Raw genomic sequence first — 18774 nt, 5'->3', positions numbered from 1 at the left:
CCTCCAAAAAAACATCAAACCATCAAGCCATCGAGAGATCCCCACAGCACACCAGCACAACACAACACAATGAGTGCCCCTCAAGCACCCGTGGCCCAGGCAGTCACCGTCAGCCTCAAAGATCTCGAAAATGGTTGGATATAAATCCCATCCCAATCACCCCGATACTGCGAACCACAGCTCATCACACATTACAGGCACCGTCTCATTCGACACCCTCACCGAGGCCTTTGGCCCATCATCCCTGGGAATCATGATCGTAAAGGACTTGCCAGAGAAATTCATTAAACTCCGCGCCCAAGTCCTCTCCAATTCATCGTATCTAGCAGCCCTCCCACCCGCCGAACTAGGTACGGTCCTGAATCAACCACCCCAATCCAACCCCAAAAGAAGAGAGAGGGAATAATACATCAAGTAAGAAAGTAAATTGTCACAAAAAAAAAACTAACAACTGCACCCCAGAAACCCTCGAAAGCCCCGAATCAAAATACCTCGTCGGCTGGTCCTGCGGCAAAGAAACCCTCAAATCAGGCCAATACGACACACACAAGGGCTCCTACTACATAAACTGCGCCTTCTACCAAGATCCGAATCTAAACAACGCCCCTGCCGACGGATTCCCCGATTTCCCACAATACACAGCGCCGAATATCTGGCCTGATGCGGGGAAATTGCCCGGTTTTCGCAGCGGGGTGCAGGAGCTTTGCTCGTTGATTATTGATACTGCGGCTCTGGTCGCGGGGGCTTGTGATCGGTTTGCGGAGTCGGAGATTGGGGGGGTATTCCAAGGGTTATTTGCAGCGGGTTGTAAGGGGGAGTTTGACTACTAAGGCGAGATTGTTGCATTATTTTCCCTCTGGCGAGGGCGAGGGCGCAGACGAGGGCGCAGACGAAGCGGGTAACGATGATGACTGGTGTGCGACGCATGTTGATCATGGCTGTTTGACCGGTCTTACTTCGGCCATGTTCCTCGATGAAGAAGCTTCGTCTCCGTCTCTACCTTCTTCGGCTGGGGATGTTCTTCCTGAATTGCCCTCGTCGCCGGATCCCGCGGCGGGGCTGTATATTCGTTCGCGAACAGGTCAGATTGTTAAGGTTAATATTCCTAAGGATTGTCTTGCTTTCCAGACAGGTGAGGCATTGCAGATGATTACCAAGGGGAAGTTCCGGGCTGTGCCGCATTTTGTAAAGGGGGCGAAGACGGGGACTGGGCGGATTGCTAGGAATACTTTGGCTGTGTTTACGCAGCCGAATCTTGGCGAGGAGGTGGATGATGGTGTTACTTTTGCTGAGTTTGCGAGGGGTGTTGTGCAGAAGACTTATTGAGTTGTGGTTTGGGGGTTACTAGTAATGCCGATGCTTGTGTATGTACTTTCTCAGGTCTTATATAGTACAACTGGAGATGAATTGTGTCCGAAGACTTCCACCGGGCAGGATTTTCGACATTCGAGGCTTTATACTAAATGACGAGTTGATTCTACAATGACTTCCCAGGTTCTACTACAGAGATTCAGTAGGAGAAAGAATCAAGGTAAGCGTTTTGATTCATCGAGGCCGAGCTATCTGCCTCGCGAAGATACTTAGTATTGTACATGTCATTACTCGTCAGATTCTCTCATGGAAATTCTTTTCACTTCCGGCCGACTTCATAAGATCCCAACACCCTGGCCAGAATCCCAGTGGCTGAATAGTACCCACTCCACTCTCTTACTCCTCGTCGGTGTAATCCTCATCATTATCCTCATCGATGACTACCTGGATACCCGCTGCGAAACCAGATTCTATCTTATCGTCTGACTCAGATGACGAGAGGTTTTTGTAAGGAATCGATTTGGTCAACTCTGCCTTATCAAGCCCTTCTTCGCTGTTGGATTCGAGTTCGACGTCTTCGTCCTCAACAGAGGAATCGGGCTGCAGACCTAACCCGCTACTAACCAGACGGCTGGTTTTGCCAATTTCCTCGAATGTCTTGGGTGGTCGTCCTCTCTTTTTGCCAGTCTCGCCGAGATCAGCCATCCTAACATCGCTTGGGCTGTGTATGCCCTCGTTTATCTTCAAGATTGAAACCCATCTATGAGGTTGCCGGTGCAATTCGGCCGCAGGTCCGACTTCGATCCCGTTCAGCTCTGCCAGGCCAAGCGTCTCCACACGGTTATCTCCAAAGAACCAGATATGGCCCTCAGGAATGCGGTTGTCTACCTGCGAGCTGTACCGACGAGCCTTGAGAACACTTTGGAGATCATAGTCCAGGTCGAAAGATCCGAAGTGGAGCTTGGTTGGCACGGGCTCATAGCATCGACCTAGAACTGAGCCAGGTGTGATCTGGCAGGTCGTACCGCCATTCATGCGGTACCAGTCGCCGTATTCCGACATGCCCACTTGGTTGAATGTAGAGTCCACCTCGTGGTCGGTGAGTTTCTCCAGGGGGCTGTCTCCGAATGGACTGGGGCGACTCAGACGGTCCTTGTCTAGGGTGTAGACTTGGCCCTGAATCCAGACTGTGGCCATCTTTGCGTAGGCTTCTCTGTCTGGGTCGTCGATGCAATCTGTCCATTCAAGCCATATGTCCTTGATAGTCATCACATCGGTGACTTTGTGGGAGGCCGTGTTGGCTTTGTCGTGGTCCTCTAGGTCTTCGATTGTCAACCGGAAAGGCTTGAGTCGGATCGTATCTTTAACAGCGAGCAGTTCGTGGCCCACCCAAACTCCCTTCGAATGGACGCGAGCGTTTGGCCAGGTGCCTCGGAACCACTGGTGATGCAGCAAGCTAAAGGAGCTAGTGGTTGTGAGGGCGAATTCCACTGTCGGGTGCCACTTCTCGCGCGGGACCTTGTCCAGGAATATCTCCCAGGAATTCATCGGCTTGATGCATTTCAGGGGAACATAGCTTGCATGCTTTGAGAAGCTCTTGTCATCGGCGATTGGGTCGGGAACACACTCGACACGGAAACCGGTGTTGGTCACGTTGGCGAGGCTGTCCTCGGAAGTAAGGTCACGGATGTCTGCTGGGTAGATCACCTTGTCGTCAGAGACAGGGGTTTGGGTGATAATTCCAGCTTGCCACTGGGGTGTACCCTTCCAGGTACCATCATACCCGAGGACTTGGTAAGTCCGCGTCTCCCGGTTCCACTCCAGTGTCCCGTCCATCTCGCGAGTCCAGAGGACGGTTTCACCCCTGCGTGGAGTGAAAGTAGCATCTAGGCCGAGTTGGAGAAAACAGCTGTCCAGGAGGTCTTTGCCAAACACCCAGTTCTTATTGAGCGGTTGGTTTACCTCGATCTCCACGGGATCGGGGAACTGATTCTTCAGCTGTAGGATCCATGCTCGCCAATAATCTGGGCCCTCTGCGCCGTTAGGCCCAAGGATGAAACTGTTCCTATCAGCATCTTTTGGAGGGGCTGCGCGTTTGGCCATGGCCTCTTCAGGGCTGAGTCCTGCCGCGAGTTCGGCTCTGGTTCGACCTATGGTGGTTGTTAGAGAAGGCGTTATATCATTAATTATTGAACTGGAGGAGATTATGATGGTGCTAGGCACGGAGATGCAGTAGCATGCTTCATAAAAGGGAAAAACTCACGAATCCGTGGTTGCTTAAATCCGCCCGTTGACAGTCTAGAGGAGACTGCTTGGTATGCTGCCACTGGCTGTATTTTTGCAGGTTTCGCGGGTTTCAAAGATTTCGGTGGTTTGATGCAAAGTTTGCATTTGCAGGGGTTAATTCTTTCAGACATCAACCATCGAAAGTGAACGATGAAGGTTGCTCGTGACTGGAAATAAGATCCGCTGGGATGACCAAACAGAAAGGCATCACGCTGGAAAGATGTGAGCTCAAAGAAATAAAAGTGAGGATCCGAAAGCCTAAGTATATCTTACAGTTGTATGATCTGTTCCTCGAGGCCGGTCGAAGATACGGTACCCTTCGGGGAGCTTTTCAAGTATGTATGCGACACCTTATTGGAGCAACAGAAGTTAGCCAAGACGTACCAGACGAAAGGTGAAAGGTGGAAAGCAAATAAAGAGACCAAAACAGAGGCAGTCTCTCAGATCCCTCCGAGGTCCAGAGATTTAGAATAGTCGCCAGTGAACTTACCCTCTTCTTTGGCGCCGGTGTCTTCGATCCACATCTCGGCGAGAGCTTCTCTCCATTTGGTATCGTCGACAGCACGATATTTGTACTTGGGGTCATTGAGGGGCCATGTTTCTTTCTTGCCATCACTGAGACTATCGTCTACTGGAATAACGACCACATTGGCATCTTCCGAGAAATCACTTTCGGCCATGTTGAATTGTGTCGAGCAGCTCCCAGATGTCGGTGGGAAGAGCTGCACGGGGCGGTGGTGCCCCAGATGCGTTATGCTTGTAGCCAGAGAGTATTAGGACAATCTGAAAAACAAGGCGAGACGTAAACGAGGGGCAGTTGTGGGGAGTTGATTTTGGACAAACAAGCAGTTGGTGATGGTCGCGCGTCGCAATAGAGCGGCCGATAGCTGCTTATCAGTACTGCCGATTCTATTTGGAAGCTGCCGAAGATGGGAGGCGGTGGAGCTACCGGTGGGGGCATTTATCGTATAGATGTCTGATAAAGAGTCGGGATATACTAAATAGCTGGCACTACCGTATTAAATCAAAAATGTCATGGAATGTGATAGATAGGGTTCACTAGAAAGTGTTGAGGGTGACTTTGAAAGATTGGGTTCTACATCCTGAGACCACACTTTGACGACGCACCAGACATGGCCTAGCACTGCAAACAAGCGAACCATGCAGCTGCGATGGCAATTAGTTCTACGATTCACATCTATCTGATGGGACAGAGGGTATTGTACAGTAAGCCCCCAAACTATTGTTACCACCTTCACTCTTCAATTGTTTCTCAACTCCTAATTGCCAAGACACGCTCGTCTATATTAAGAGTTTTTCCGGAGTACCCTTGTCAATGGGGCACGTATTATTTATTATGAAGAGTAACTAACATACATCACAGTGTATTTTCTTATAATTTAATACAACTAACACAATAATCACCTTGAAACTTATCGTCCCTTCCGCGAAGATTATGAACAATTAACTACAATACTGTATCCCAAGTTCGAAACTAATCTCAAAGTTACTACTACTTGACATGGAAAAAGATTTAAGCTTTATAGCACACCTTGCCTAATCTGTTGCTTAGCAGTATTATCAGTTTAAATCCACAAAATCGTAAACAATTTGTGTGGTATTCCATTTGATGAATTGCGTATAACAGCTGAAGTTGAAAACGGCATTCCCTACATATACTCAGCAGCCTTTGTTCCCGGCCATCCTTGCGTTAACCGAACCCAACAACCTTATTTCCTTGTTCGATTGCTTAGGTAACTAATCAGTATTCATTCATTAGTCGCTTTAAATAGCTTGCTTACTCTGATCCGTCACAGTAACATCTTTATTGGCATCGAAGTCCACATCCTCGCAAACCTGCCAGGACCTAACAGCATAGGTTGAATAAGGTTCAATGCTAATGATTCTTCCAGTAAAGTTTTTCCTGGTCTCTCCGGGGCAGAGTAAAGTACAAGGTTCATCAGTATCATTTTCATCATAGAGTTTCAACTTCACATCAGTCTCTTTCGACACTGTGATGTTGTCGTTGATAAACCTTGCTGTAGACATGGTAGTATATATTGTCGGTGTTTGATACAACTTTGTAAGGGCTCGATGAGGCATCCGATAGTGAAACACTGCAGGTATGGTAGGATATAGTATCCGTGTTTGGTATAGCGTTGTAAGGGCTCGATGAGGAATCCGATGGCAGGGCGTAGTAGGCATGGTAGGATATAATATCCGTGTTTAGTACAACTTGAACGTTGTAAGGGCTCGATGCCAGGAACCCGATAGTCAAGCAGTGTCTTATGAAAGTTCACAACACTTGAAAGCTAAAAACCTTGCGGGCTGCATGGGTTCGACATTGTATATATGTACTATTGCGGTAGATTCTATAACGTCATCATGATCGTTCAGTTACTCCATACGGTAATGAAACACGAGCTACATGTGACACTTGGCGTAAAGTAACCTTGGGATCTAACAGGAATATTGATACTCCAGAGTTATTCCGAGCCCTATTACGGTACAGTAGATCTTTGCAGTAGGGGGTCGAAAACAAATGAAGGGTGTAGGTGGTGACACCATTTGGGGACGTACTGTAGTCCAATATTCTTGCTTTCGTAAACAGGAAAAAGCAGATGGTATACAGCATACGTTTCAAAAATCAAAATCAGATAATGCCCTTCCGCACGAGGTATCATCAATCACTTCAGTTAGCCGTGCCTTCAGCAGGCACTTCCGAAGGTACCTCCGAAGCTGTCTCTGTCTCTGTCTCCAGCTCTGGTTCTGCATCCTTCTCTTGGTAAGGCGGCGGCGCAATTTCACCATCACTTGACCAGACCTTCGACAATTCCTTATCGATCTCTTCCCGACGAAGCTTCCACTCATCCACCTGATCCAAACGTTTGCGTAGCTCCTGGATCTCCTTCTCAACGCCGAGCTTCTCTTTCTCCGTGCCAATTCTCTCGAATTCCCAGCGCTCGCCCTCCTCTCCGAGACCGAGGGTCATGTTAAAGGTATGGTATTTCTTCAAGGAGGCACGTGTCGAGATCGTGATCAAAGTGATACCTCGTTCCTTCGCCCGCTCGTATAGTACACCCTCCACATCAGAAGAGACGGCCGATGTTCCTTCATCGATGAATGCGTATCGGGGCTCGTGGTAGAATAGTCGGGCCAAGGCAACCCGCTGTTTCTCACCACCGCTGAGAACATCTTTCCATTCTTTGCGGGTATCCCAACCGCCCTCACGTTGAGGTAGATAGCCTAGGTGGGCATCATCAAGAACCTTCTGCAATGAAGCGTCTGTCTCACCGGCTTCGTGCATGTCAATTTCTGTGTGAGGGTAAAGGACCTGGTCGCGGAGAGTTCCAACGCTCAGGTACGGTCGCTGGGGGAGGAACATTATGCCGTCTCAGTCCGAATCCTCGGGGTCGGCTGACCAGACCCCGGTAAACGGGCCACAATCCAGCGACAATACGCGGGATAGCAGACTTGCCGACGCCGTTGGGACCCGAGATGAGCAAATGCTCTCCCGAGTGGACGATAAAAGATAGCGATTCGATGAGTTCGTCACCACCCATCGGGTAGAGAGATGGAGCCACGATGGGCACTTGCTCCAAGCGAACTCCATCAAACCCATTGTGAGTGGTACCTTGGGCATCGGCGAGAGAATAAAGCTCCGGTTGCGAGCCTCGAGGTGGGTAATAGGCAGTGGCATGCACGCGATGAAGTGTGGAGATGAGATTGTAGACTCGAGAAGTGTAGCCGGCAAGCTCTGAGATATCCTTGATGCTGTACATCATGCGGCCGCCTGCGTCAGCCAACGAGAGCATTAGGCGCTTGTTGGTGATGAATTCCTTCATGCGGCCACGCTCTCGGCCCATCTTCTCTCCCTCGGGAATATCGGCCAACTCCATAGCACCACCCGAGCCACCCCAGGCGGGAAGGAAAACCGGCAAGGAGGTCACTAGGTAGCCAAAGGCGGACCAGGAGTACTTCAGGATCATATCTTCAAGCATGTTGTATCGAATTTTCAAGCTGTAGATGCCTTCCATCCATCGTTGCAAGTCTTTGAAACTGCGAACCAGGAAAACACGTTCGATATCGGCACCGCCATAGAACGAAATCTCCTCTGCATTGGCCAATAGGCGAGAGTGTAGACCGCGGAAGTCGCCTTCCTTCTTACCCTCGACAGCCTTGAGTTTCCCAAATGGCGGGGACAGTTTCCGGAGCACGACAGCCGTACTGAAGTAGCCTGCGAGGATACCACTGAGAGCAAGAGGGCCAAGGGAGCGGTAGAGCTGATAGTTGAAGACAAACAGATCAACCATGGGTTTACCCATCGAGGAGTACAACGCGGCTGCAGCCGAGCAAAACAAGGTAAGGTCTTGGGTGATGAACTGGTCGGGCCCTTGGCCGATCCCGCCGTCCATATTCATGAGTTTGTAATAGTTATTATTGTCTGTCAAATAGAGATCGTGGATGTATCGCGTCAATCGGGTCCGGAAGGCAATCGACACCTTGGATTGGAGGAACTTGATCATCGCGTTGGTATAAGAGGCGAGGGTTCCGATACCACACCATTTAGCGATTCCCCACATGAATGCTCTGCCTTTACCAGCGACCAGATCTCTAACGATCTCTCCATCGAGCCGTGCGATCAAGAGTGATAGGTATGTTCGGAGTAAAAGGAAAACGCCATGGCTCATGAGCAGGCCAGTCTCCTTGCTTCCCCATCGAGGGACCATGATACTCCCAAGACTGAGGAACTGGTGCAAGAAGGCCAGGTTTAAACCCGGCTTTGTTGTGGGTGGAGGAATTTGATTGGCCGACCCCTCCTCTCCGGTGCGCGCGGAGGCGGGCGGATTGAGGAAGAGTCGCCGATGGGCATCGAAGGTGGTCGGCTTGGTCGGGTGGATCAGAACCTTGGATGTCCGATGGCCCTTATATGGCACATAGATCGTCCGCGAGCCATCCTTGCCACGGATGCCGGAGTTTCGACGTAGTAAGCGGCGGCCTCGAGCTCGTTCCTTCGCGCCCTCTCGGAACCAGTTATATCCACCATATGCGGAGCCGATGATGGAGAGTAGCAGGGCAATCGTAGCGACTACTCGGGTAGTTTTTGAGGATTTGCTGATTCGGGATCGGATGAGGTCTGAGTAGTGAAGGTAGAGGGCCAGGAGGGGGTCCTCTGGGCGACGAAGAGTGGACTGGGCGGCCATTGTTGCCCTGGTCCGAGAGCCGTTGTTTAATGACGATGCAGTGCCATGAGCCAGAGACCAGCTCTTGGAATGAAGGTAGGGTGTATGAAGGAGGATGGAGGTGTTGATTATTGGGAGGAGTGTTTAAGAGGAAACATGGAGAGTAGAACTTGAAGTTGAAGGAGCAGTAAGTTGGATCATTCAAGTTGCATGTGAAGGTGAACCTCGGGATGCGGAGGCAGCACGTGAGCAAATAGTATGGGGTAGCTGGAGTGTAGCAAAACGGGGCATTCTATTGGCTCACAATTTACAGTGGGTCCTTTATAGACTGAGAAAGCCAGGGTGGTGCAGTGGTAGCATGTCGCAATTTTCCTCGGACAACAGCGACGGCCCAGGTTCGATTCCTGGCCTTGGACAATTCTTTTTTTCCCCCATGTGCCGAGTATATCTTACCTATCCAAAGTTACCTTGAAGTAGCGGCATCCCATGGCACGGGAGATGTACAGTGCAGCGGGAGCTGGAAGCTTGCAGCTATACTAGTAGTACCATAGTACCTAGTACTACTACTGGTATGAATATAGAGTCCTGAGAACTGAGCTCCAACTCACTCCATACACCTTAGCTGTGCCTACCTGCCAACGAAAAGGGGCAGCCCCGACTCCACCCACTCACGCTCGACCAAGTGGGGATGTCCTCGATCTCCCATCACACTCGCTCTTCTGCAGCCCAGACCCTTCAGTCAGTCCCTAGAACGGTGGGATCGTCGACGGAGTAGGAGTGCGAGTACGGAGTATACGGTCAAGGGGGCTTCTACGTAGTATTATTCTTTAGATTTATCTATAACACCAGCTGAAGGTACTCAGTACAATTTGGAGTACCATCTCTATGCCATGTGCATATTGCATGACTGCTTCCCCGTAGCCGCCGGTGTGAATGATGTGCAGTTGGAACCCACCACGCTTAGGTCCTTAGGACTTGTTCTGTAGCAGGACCTCAGCGCTAGTGCTTGCACTAGCTGAAAGACCCCGAAAGTCTGCCCAGGGCCAATCCAGAGGCCCATTTCATTCCGTTTATCCAGTTCATTTCCCATTTCACCTTTCACCACCTTTCACCACCCACGTGACATCCATCTCCTCCTCCAGCCCCTTCTCCCCTCTCTTCCTCCCCAAATTAGTACGCACCTCCAGCTGCATATCGGCATCGGCATCTGCATCTGCATCTGCGTCTGCGTCTGCATTGTCGCCTGCGTTGTTGCTGCCTTCTTCTCTTCGCTGTCGTGTCTTGGCAGCGTTGTTGACCTTTGGGGCCAAAAGGCGGTACGTGCGATTCTCCAGATCGCTCATCCAGGAGGCCGTGTTGACATCCTTGTAGCCGCACTCTCCTTCTCTTCTCTTGATCGCCCACTCCTTTCACCCTCGCTGCCGATCTCTCCGGTGAATTCTCTCAATCCTACCCTTTTTCATCTTCGCCGCAGCTACCCCCGATGCGTGGTGAGAGCGAGGGGCGAGATTCCGCGCCCTCAGCTCCCGAGTCTGCGGGCAAAGCACCCATGAACGCCCCCGAAACCCCAGAGACCAAAGGTGAGTTCCTTTCTTCTCCCCTTGCCCCCGGCTCACTTTGCGCTTGCTATGCGCCATTTTTGAGGAATCCTCCGGTCGCGAATACTAATGATCGCTCTCAGGGTCCGAGATGCCTCCCGACAACATCACCACCGATGTCGCCGAATCCCAGGAATCCAAGCCAAGCGCGCCTTCTGAGCCTGCTTCTTCATCGGCCGCGGCCGCACCTGCTGCAACCTCTTCAGATACTGTGGAACCTGCCGACGAACCCAAGAAACACCGTCTTTTGATCCCAATGCCGTCGCGACTCTCCTCTAAGACGGACAAACAATCGACCTCGGACCGTGCCGATGAGGCTGCGCCGGACGAGCAGTCTCGACGAAGCTCTAAAATTAGTATCTTGAAAGCGAGGAGGGACCGTAGTCGGGCGAGTAGCCGCCGATCGCGACAGACTCAGGACGTGGCAAACGTCGAGAAGAGCAATGAGACGAACACCCCAACCACCCCCGACATGAATGGCCCTTCAAAGCCTCAGCCGAAAAAGATCTCTAAGCTTCGCAGCCTCCTTTGCTGCTCATCTCCTGACGCCGAGGGGGATGACTCGGCTCTCCCTCCGAAGAAAACTACCAAGTTACCGCCCACTTCAAACCGCCTGCCTACCCCCGACAAAGCAGAAGCCCAAACTGGCGACTCAAGCACGGTGGAGTCTAGAGATCCTACATATGCCGTGGATGAGAAGACCCAGCCCATTGTCGGCGCCGATCAATCTCAGCCCAAGGACGAAGAGCAAGGCTCGCACGCTCCTGCCGATGTGCAGGGCGAGGGCACTTCCACCGCTGCCGGGCAATCTGAGCCAGCTCCAGTGAGCACAAAGGAGCAAGAGAGTACTACCGCGACCCCAAATGGAGTAATAACCGAGGTGAAAACGAATGGAGTTCACCCACAAGACGAACCGGCCACCGGTGATGATGCCCTTCCCGCGGACGAATCGATTGACAAGAAGACACCAGTTGGCGAAGGTGAAGACTCGACACACGAGGAAGATGTGCAACCCGCGACAGTACTGCCCCCACCACCCCCTTTGCCGGTCCCTGAGCCCCCCCATCGCACCAGATGCCGGCGAACAGCAATGGTTACTTCCGCCGCCTGTGCCGCACCTGCAGAACCGCAAATGCCTCGTCCTGGATCTCGATGAAACACTCGTACACAGCAGTTTCAAGGTAAGCATGTCCATCTCAGTAAAGAAACGGTTTCCGTGTAAGCTCACCATGAATCCAGGTCCTTGAACGTGCGGATTTCACAATTCCAGTGGAGATCGAGGGACAATACCACAACATCTATGTGATTAAGCGCCCTGGTGTGGACCAGTTCATGAAACGAGTTGGTGAGCTATATGAGGTTGTAGTGTTTACTGCATCAGTTTCCAAGGTTCGTTGACCCTACCCGCCTCATCATGCTGGAGATGAGTTATGTACTAATTTCCTTGCAGTATGGTGATCCTCTTTTGGATCAATTGGACATTCACAACGTCGTTCACCACCGTCTGTTCCGCGAGAGCTGTTATAATCATCAGGGAAACTATGTTAAGGTCAGCCTCGTTCCACTCTGTCTCGAAATCATCACTTGCTAACTTCCAACAGGATCTTTCTCAAGTCGGCCGTGACCTCCGCGAAACGATCATCATTGACAACTCCCCCACCTCCTACATTTTCCACCCCCAACACGCGATACCCATCAGCAGCTGGTTCTCTGACGCACATGACAACGAATTGCTTGACCTGATTCCCGTTCTCGAGGATCTTGCTGGACAACAAGTCCAAGATGTCAGCATGGTCCTGGACATCACCCTGTGAAACTTCGTGTCCGGATCTTTCTTACGCCTGAGATTCCCCATTGAGCGCGTCCTTTCTTTTGTTTTTGGTGCGAGAAAAAGCCTCTGTTCCTTTCCCAGCTTTCCAGCATTGTGTCTTTCCTATGAATGACGGGTTCTTCTTCACCCTGCCTCTTGTTTCCATTATAACTTCTCTTCTCTGACGCTCGACCATTGACCCAGATTGGAACTGGTTCCCCAACGGGTCGTGGCCCATCTGTTGCATCTGTTGTCTTTCACCCCCCCCCCCCTTTTCTCACTTACTTGCTGCTCTTCTTTTTGGTTTCTTTTTACTTTTTCTTTCCTTCCTTTTTTTCCCGTATAGCCCACAATAACCCCTGGCATCTTCCTCCTTTTCTGCTCCTTTCAACTCTTTGGCATTGTGATCTTACTTATCTGACCATGCTCTGAGCGAGCTTTTGCCCATTTCTTATCCCCGTTGATTCCCTGTCATGCCCTGAATTTTTCCTTGTTGTCTTCCCTCTATCGCAATCACCCTCGCATTCTCCAATGCATTCTGCAGGCGTCTGTTGGTTATTATGCCCCCTTGTATCCCGTCTTCCCCTCAGCACTCTCCCCCTGTTTCTGCCCCGATGCCTTGCTACCTTGCCCAGCTAAGGGTTTTAACTAGTTTGTCACATTTAACTTTAGTTGTTGATGGCGACTGACTGGTGTTTCTCTGTGGCGGTATCATCTAATACACTCTGCCATGATGCCACCGCGGAGAAGATCTTTGGATTATATTGCTGGATTGACTCCTCCAATGTATATGGCCTGCGGCACTTTATGCTGTATATAGTCCTCGAGGAAAATGTCTCATTAGGAATACACAGTAGTTTGGCCCATTGTGACTGTTTCTAATTCGCGTAAAAGCAAGGAGAGTAAGAAGTTGAAGGTCGACTGTCTGCATCCCATGGTTCACCTGCACCTATTCGTAGCCAAAGCCGCATCGAGCTCCGAGTCCCAGCAAGTTGACCAACCAACCTTCAAATTAACTCGAGAGCTCGCCTCCCACACCTGGACACTTCCAACCGTCTCCAAGTCGCCCCTTTGCACAATCCCACTGATTTGAAGAAATTGTCTCGGTCGATTATCTCTATTCTCTTCTTCTCTTCTCCCCTCACCCCGACGGAACCTCGGCGCCCGCGCTCTTGGAAGCTCCCCGCATCGAACATCCCACCGCCCGCCATTGGACCTCCCATCATCCCACCCTACCACTTCCCACCGCACCGAACATGAAGAATAAGGAAGGCTGGGACGGCAAAATGCGCGTCGAGCCAAAAGCAGTGATCACCAACCCGGAAGCTCTAGAGGACTCGGATTACTCCGACCCGGAGGCACCGCCCGTGGAGGAAATCGATGCGGACGAGGGTAGGGGAATTTCTCCGGGGCACAGTGGAGGTGGCGCGTCGTTGCAGAAATTGATACTGATGGACTTTCGCAGATCTACTGGCAGATGAGGATGTGGATACAGAGGTATGTTGGGTTAAAGCGGCTTCCCTTGGTCTTAAAACTGGGCGTTGTTGGCTGGTCACTAATCGTTGGCTTGGGTTCTCTAGGAAATCGATCTCGTGCATTGTCGCATATCTTCGCTTTCGGCGTTACATCTTGAACGATTTGAGAAGCTTCGGGTATGTAAATCCCTGGGTATAGCGCTGTGACTGAGTCTCCGACTGTGGGTAGTGGTGGTTTCTGTCCGGCGACTTTTCCTGATTTTCTTTCTTTTCCTTCTTTTCGGCGAGGTCTGTCTGACTGACAAATTGCGATATAGAGATTATGTCTTCGACAAAATCAAATACAGCGCATTAATTTCCCTTCGAACGTTGCCCAATCCATGAAAGAACTCGACCTCTATGACAACCTTATCTCGCATATCAAGGGTCTGGATGAATTCAGTGACCTGGCCAGCTTGGATCTGAGCTTCAACAAGATCAAGCACATCAAGAACGTCTCGCATCTGGTCCACTTGACGGATATCTATTTTGTACAGAACAAGATCTCTACAATCGAGGGGTTGGAAGGGTTGCTCAAGTTGCGCAATCTCGAGCTTGGAGCGAATCGAATTAGGGTATGTATTATGCCATAGGCCGCAGAATGACGCAGATGAAATAAATGAGTGGATTATATTAACTTGGATCAGGAAATCGAAAACCTGGATCATCTCGCCGCATTGGAAGAGCTATGGCTCGGAAAGAACAAAATCGTCGAGATGAAGGTATCAACAATCATCCCCAATCAAACTTGAAAAACCGACCTTATCACTATAACTAACACTCATCCAACAGAACCTCGACGCCCTTCAAAATCTCCGCATCATTTCTATCCAATCTAACCGCCTAACCAACATCACCGGAGTCTCCAACCTCCCCAATCTCGAAGAACTCTACCTCTCCCACAACGCAATCACCGATCTAACCGGACTGGAAAACAACACCGCACTGCGCGTCCTAGACTTCTCCAACAACCAGGTCTCCCATTTAGAACATCTCTCCTCTTTAAAGAACCTGGAGGAGCTCTGGGCCTCGAACAACCAGCTCTCCAGCTTCGATGAGGTGGAGCGCGAACTGAAGGACAAGGAGAACTTGCAGACGGTTTACTTCGAGGGAAATCCCTTACAGATGAATGGTCCTGCTGTCTACCGGAATAAGGTGAAGCTGGCACTTCCGCAGATTGTGCAGATTGACGCAAGTATGTCTTCTCCACCCCGCTCCCAACTACTCGAATAATGTGACTGGGCAATATGTACTAACCCTTTGTGTCTGCGCCAGCTTACTTGCGGGTCTGATGGATCCCTGTCCTCTACCATGGTTTCTATTATTTTGATCTGACAGGTCGTGGCTGGGATGCTAGCTTGCCTTTGGCGTTTTCTTGTTTGTAGAATCAGTTTTTAGCAGATGACAAATCTCGATGAGCAACGAATACGAATGAGATTGTGCTTGATGAGAGTTCCTGTAACTGGCTCGGATATCATGTATACTTCGCATATCCGATGATCAGATCCGCCATGATGCGATCTTCCATATATACAGATCCATGTCGAACCAGGTGAATCCAAGCGAGTGAGGGAGTCTCAATCTCCATGGTATCACCGTCCAATTTCTTCTTCGTTTGGCCCTGCCTGAGCTTGGTTTCATGGACACTGCTCAAGCTGCTAGTGCATGCTTTGCCTGTCGTGTGAAAATGGGTAAAATGCAGCTGCAGTGTATCACCGACAAAATAGTCGAGGCCGCGAGGTTCCCAAGTCCCAAGCAATCAAACGTCGTTGAGCGTCGGCTAGCTGAATGGGCCAGGCCCTGCAGGTGTGGGTATGTCATTTCGGTATGCCCAATGTTATCCAGCCAAACCGCACGAGCCGGGAACAGCGAATCCCACTTCCAATGTCTAGAAGACTAAGTATAAGCGCGTATAAAGATCCCCCTCTCAATCTTCCGCCGTCTGAAGGTGATGTGTCTTCTCCTTAGCCAATCGCTTCAACCCGCTTTCGCGAGCAGTCGCCTCGTGCTCGTGCTGATGCTGATGCTGACGCGATTTATGCGCCTCTTCCAACGTAACGATTTTCGAGCGCGGGTTCTTTGCATCAGCGGCAGCTTGTACGCCCTCTCTGTAAAGCTCCATTAAGGTCGGCGCGTTGGGATCCGGCCTCCTTTTCTTGTCGTAATGGTCCAGCCCTTCGCGTTTGATCGTATCGGCTAGTTGTGGGAGCGGTATGTTTGTTTCTGGACCCATGAGGTCATGGAGAATGTGATTGTCCTTTTTGCGGGTGGAGTAGACGTTGAACATTGTGCGTGAGGTTATCATTGCTTCTGTGTGGGTGTCTGGCTCGATTGAGCAGGTTATTACTTGATTCGCGGGGGCGATGTGGGAAGTTGAGGTGTGTTTGCTGAGGGCGGAGTCTGTGTATGGGTTTGAGGAAGAGGGTTCGGTGGACGAGGGGTTGTTTGCTGGTTGTGATTGTGATTGTGGTTGTCGTTGGGAAATGGAGACTTTCAGAGGCGATGCGGCGATGGCGCGTTCTGCTGCTTCTTTTTCGTCGAAGATCACACGAATGCAGCGATTGATGTTATTTGGTTTCGCGTGATGGAAGTCGAACTAAAAATGAAGCTTAGTCTTGCATCTTAAGCTGGGCTGGGGCTCGGCAGTGGGCCTGGTCTTAGTACCTTGAGGTTCTTGAATGTATTGACTTCGCCAAATTTCTTGAGCGCATCGAGGATCAAGCGAGTGTCGGATAGTTGGTGTCGGGATTTAGGCTTTAAGTGAATGCGCACAGCCGTACCTAAGCGCGTGGCCATCCTGGAGGAATTGCTCATTGCCCAGGTGGAAGGTGAGTGGATGTGAGGAGGTGAAATTGAGCGGCGTGTCGGACATGCGGAGAGGCGGAGAAGGAAGAGTCTTGGCACTCGATGAACTATCAGTATTACTACTAGTAGTAGTATATGACAACAGACTGGCATCGGTGATGGCTTTGGTTTATTACAAGTCTTGTGGGTATTTGATTTTTATGCATCGTTGAATACTAGTTATAAAAAGTACTAGGAGGTACGTAGTTAAAGTATTACTACGTACTAGTATTATATATACTCCATTGGTAAAACACGCTCATCATCTACTTGAACTTGCTTGAGGTACCCAAACTTGAAATGTGTATCTTTAACCAATTCTAGGTAGTTAAGTTGGCTTCTATTCAGTTCCAAAGAAAGATTTTATCGGAATATCAGAGTTTTGACCGGTGACTTGCACGGCATACCTCAAGACCGGACGGTCCATCGTAGATCTGCCTTTCAGCTAGTCGGGAATTGATCTAGAGAGCCAAGCCGTTAGCTTCTCGCGTTTCAAGGGAAAATAAAGGTTTAGGCTTGGATTTAAAAACTCACATGCTGCATTCCAAGTTGGTCTACTCTCTGAACCCCAAGCAAACGCATGCAAGTCTTGGTCTCATCCGCCAAAACTGGGAAATAACAGTCAGCACTCTGTCACCACAAGAAATTCTCGCCTTTACAACTTACTCTGTAATGTCCTCTTCACGCCATCGACACCTCCAGCAGCCAAGCCCCAGAGTGGAGGCCGCCCAATACCAACGCCCTTGGCACCTAAGCAAAGAGCCTTGACAACATCCGTTCCTCTTCTCACACCACCATCCATCCACACCTCAATCTTATCAAAAACATCAGGGCAGTATTTCCGTATTTCAAGCAGCGTATGAACCGCCGGGGGTGAGGTATCAAGAGATCTACCGCCGTGGTTGGAAAGGATAACCCCCTTCACCTGTGGCCGATGCAAGGAGGCAATATAGGCATCCTCGTGCGTCTGGATACCTTTAAGGACAACAGGGAGAGTGGTATGTTTCGCCAACCAGGCGAGGGTCTCCGTCCAGGTTAGACTCGGATCCATGCCTGCAAAGGCTTGCTTCTCGCGCTGCTTAAAGGCTTCAGGTGATGACTGTTCCGTGAGTTCGTCGATGACATTGCCGAAACGCTGGTCATCCTCTCTTTTGCCCATAACTGGCGTGTCAAGAGTTAGGGCGATGAATTTGATCGCGTCAAGTTTGTTGACTCGCGCAATCATGGCTTCGCTTTTGCTTCGATCGTCGTTTACATAGAGTTGCCATCCAAATACCTGGTCCGGTGTGGCGTTGGCGACAATTTGTTCTGGCGTCATGGATGCACTGTTTGAGATGATTTGTAGCGCACCCATACTATTGCATGCCTCGGCAATGCCTGCTTCACCAGATGGATGACCCAGACGAGCCTGGGCGGCTGGGGACACATATATAGGCAGAGAAAGTCGGTTCCCTAATAAAGAGGTGTCGAGATTGCACTCTGTACAATCAATGAAGACCCGAGGTCGTAAGAGAATTGAGCGGAAGGCCTCAGTGTTCAAGCGCTTCGTGATCTTGTCGTCGGCCGCGGAGTAGTAGTATGCCCACGCTTTCTTGCTGATCTTTTTCGTGGCAAGTTCTTCAAATTCATCCATATTGAGGAGCGTGTGCACTGGCACGTCTTCTAAAGTCTTCTCAGAGCCTCCTGATGGTGTCTCAGACTTAGGCATTGTGGCGGGATCAATACTGCCGAGAAGTGCCTCGGGCTTGAGGTTGCCCTCGAGCGTGCCTTCAGGATGTACAGGATCATATTCCTCGGTTGCATCCTTTCCTGCGAGCCTTAGAATCACATTTGCGCCTCCTGGATGCTCGGCGACGAAATTGGTCACCTAAATTAAGTGTCAACGTAGTCATTCTGGTTAGACAGGGCACCCGGTTCGGTGATTCACATCGTAGACTTTTCCATATAGGACTACCCAGCAACTTTTGCTGGTGTTATGACTAGCAACTGGGACTGATTAGTCTGATAGTAGATTGATGACAACGATCTCGGGCAAACTGTACCTTCTGCAGCGTTGAAGATCTTCCCCATTTCTGAAGACTCTATCTGAGCGAGACCGGCAAAGGGTGGAATTCGGGAGGGAATGTAACCCGGCCCAGCTCTATTTAAACCCGTAGCTCTGCGGCGTTCAAGTGGATTCGGATTAGTGGGTCTTCCTGTACATTCTACATCTTTGTGTTTTGTCCAAT

General features: G+C 50.3%; 8 protein-coding genes across 8 annotated transcripts; 3 read left to right on the top strand and 5 right to left on the bottom strand.

Annotated features, from left to right (window-relative positions):
- Positions 1-69: 69 nt before the first annotated feature.
- N7481_000923 (uncharacterized protein) lies at positions 70-1326 on the top strand (the record flags this gene model as incomplete). Its single annotated transcript, XM_057260142.1, has 4 exons — positions 70-133; positions 198-350; positions 463-779; positions 802-1326. 4 exons carry the CDS (start codon positions 70-72, stop codon positions 1324-1326), a joined length of 1059 nt encoding a protein of 352 aa, XP_057127974.1.
- Positions 1327-1707: 381 nt separating this feature from the next.
- On the bottom strand, positions 1708-4277 carry N7481_000922 (uncharacterized protein; the record flags this gene model as incomplete). The annotated part of the gene is made up of 4 exons (XM_057260141.1): positions 1708-3461; positions 3575-3809; positions 3871-3947; positions 4088-4277. The coding sequence occupies 4 exons, from the start codon at positions 4275-4277 to the stop codon at positions 1708-1710; spliced, it is 2256 nt and encodes a 751-aa protein (XP_057127973.1).
- A 1105-nt stretch (positions 4278-5382) lies between these two features.
- Positions 5383-5646, bottom strand: N7481_000921 (uncharacterized protein; the record flags this gene model as incomplete). The annotated part of the gene is made up of 1 exon (XM_057260140.1): positions 5383-5646. The coding sequence occupies one exon, from the start codon at positions 5644-5646 to the stop codon at positions 5383-5385; it is 264 nt and encodes an 87-aa protein (XP_057127972.1).
- A 643-nt stretch (positions 5647-6289) lies between these two features.
- pxa1 (putative peroxisomal ABC transporter (PXA1)) lies at positions 6290-8801 on the bottom strand (the record flags this gene model as incomplete). The annotated part of the gene is made up of 2 exons (XM_057260139.1): positions 6290-6967; positions 7020-8801. The coding sequence occupies 2 exons, from the start codon at positions 8799-8801 to the stop codon at positions 6290-6292; spliced, it is 2460 nt and encodes an 819-aa protein (XP_057127971.1).
- Positions 8802-9871: 1070 nt separating this feature from the next.
- On the bottom strand, positions 9872-10123 carry N7481_000919 (uncharacterized protein; the record flags this gene model as incomplete). Its single annotated transcript, XM_057260138.1, has 1 exon — positions 9872-10123. The coding sequence occupies one exon, from the start codon at positions 10121-10123 to the stop codon at positions 9872-9874; it is 252 nt and encodes an 83-aa protein (XP_057127970.1).
- Positions 10124-10263: 140 nt separating this feature from the next.
- On the top strand, positions 10264-12192 carry psrA (putative general stress response phosphoprotein phosphatase Psr1/2; the record flags this gene model as incomplete). Its single annotated transcript, XM_057260137.1, has 6 exons — positions 10264-10360; positions 10462-11399; positions 11467-11559; positions 11618-11767; positions 11829-11927; positions 11980-12192. 6 exons carry the CDS (start codon positions 10264-10266, stop codon positions 12190-12192), a joined length of 1590 nt encoding a protein of 529 aa, XP_057127969.1.
- Positions 12193-13444: 1252 nt separating this feature from the next.
- Positions 13445-14994, top strand: N7481_000917 (putative protein phosphatase PP1 regulatory subunit Sds22; the record flags this gene model as incomplete). Its single annotated transcript, XM_057260136.1, has 7 exons — positions 13445-13580; positions 13654-13685; positions 13769-13840; positions 13981-14277; positions 14350-14424; positions 14495-14897; positions 14978-14994. 7 exons carry the CDS (start codon positions 13445-13447, stop codon positions 14992-14994), a joined length of 1032 nt encoding a protein of 343 aa, XP_057127968.1.
- Positions 14995-15629: 635 nt separating this feature from the next.
- Positions 15630-18616, bottom strand: N7481_000916 (uncharacterized protein; the record flags this gene model as incomplete). Its single annotated transcript, XM_057260135.1, has 7 exons — positions 15630-16298; positions 16367-16456; positions 16954-17007; positions 17081-17154; positions 17213-18413; positions 18474-18532; positions 18589-18616. 7 exons carry the CDS (start codon positions 18614-18616, stop codon positions 15630-15632), a joined length of 2175 nt encoding a protein of 724 aa, XP_057127967.1.
- Positions 18617-18774: the final 158 nt, after the last annotated feature.

Source organism: Penicillium waksmanii, assembly GCF_028829765.1.
Source record: "Penicillium waksmanii strain IBT 27052 chromosome Unknown utg000001l:1.0-4852451.0:1.0-4856178.0, whole genome shotgun sequence".
Taxonomy (NCBI): Eukaryota; Fungi; Ascomycota; class Eurotiomycetes; order Eurotiales; family Aspergillaceae; genus Penicillium; species Penicillium waksmanii.
This window is presented reverse-complemented; position numbering and strand designations above follow the sequence as displayed.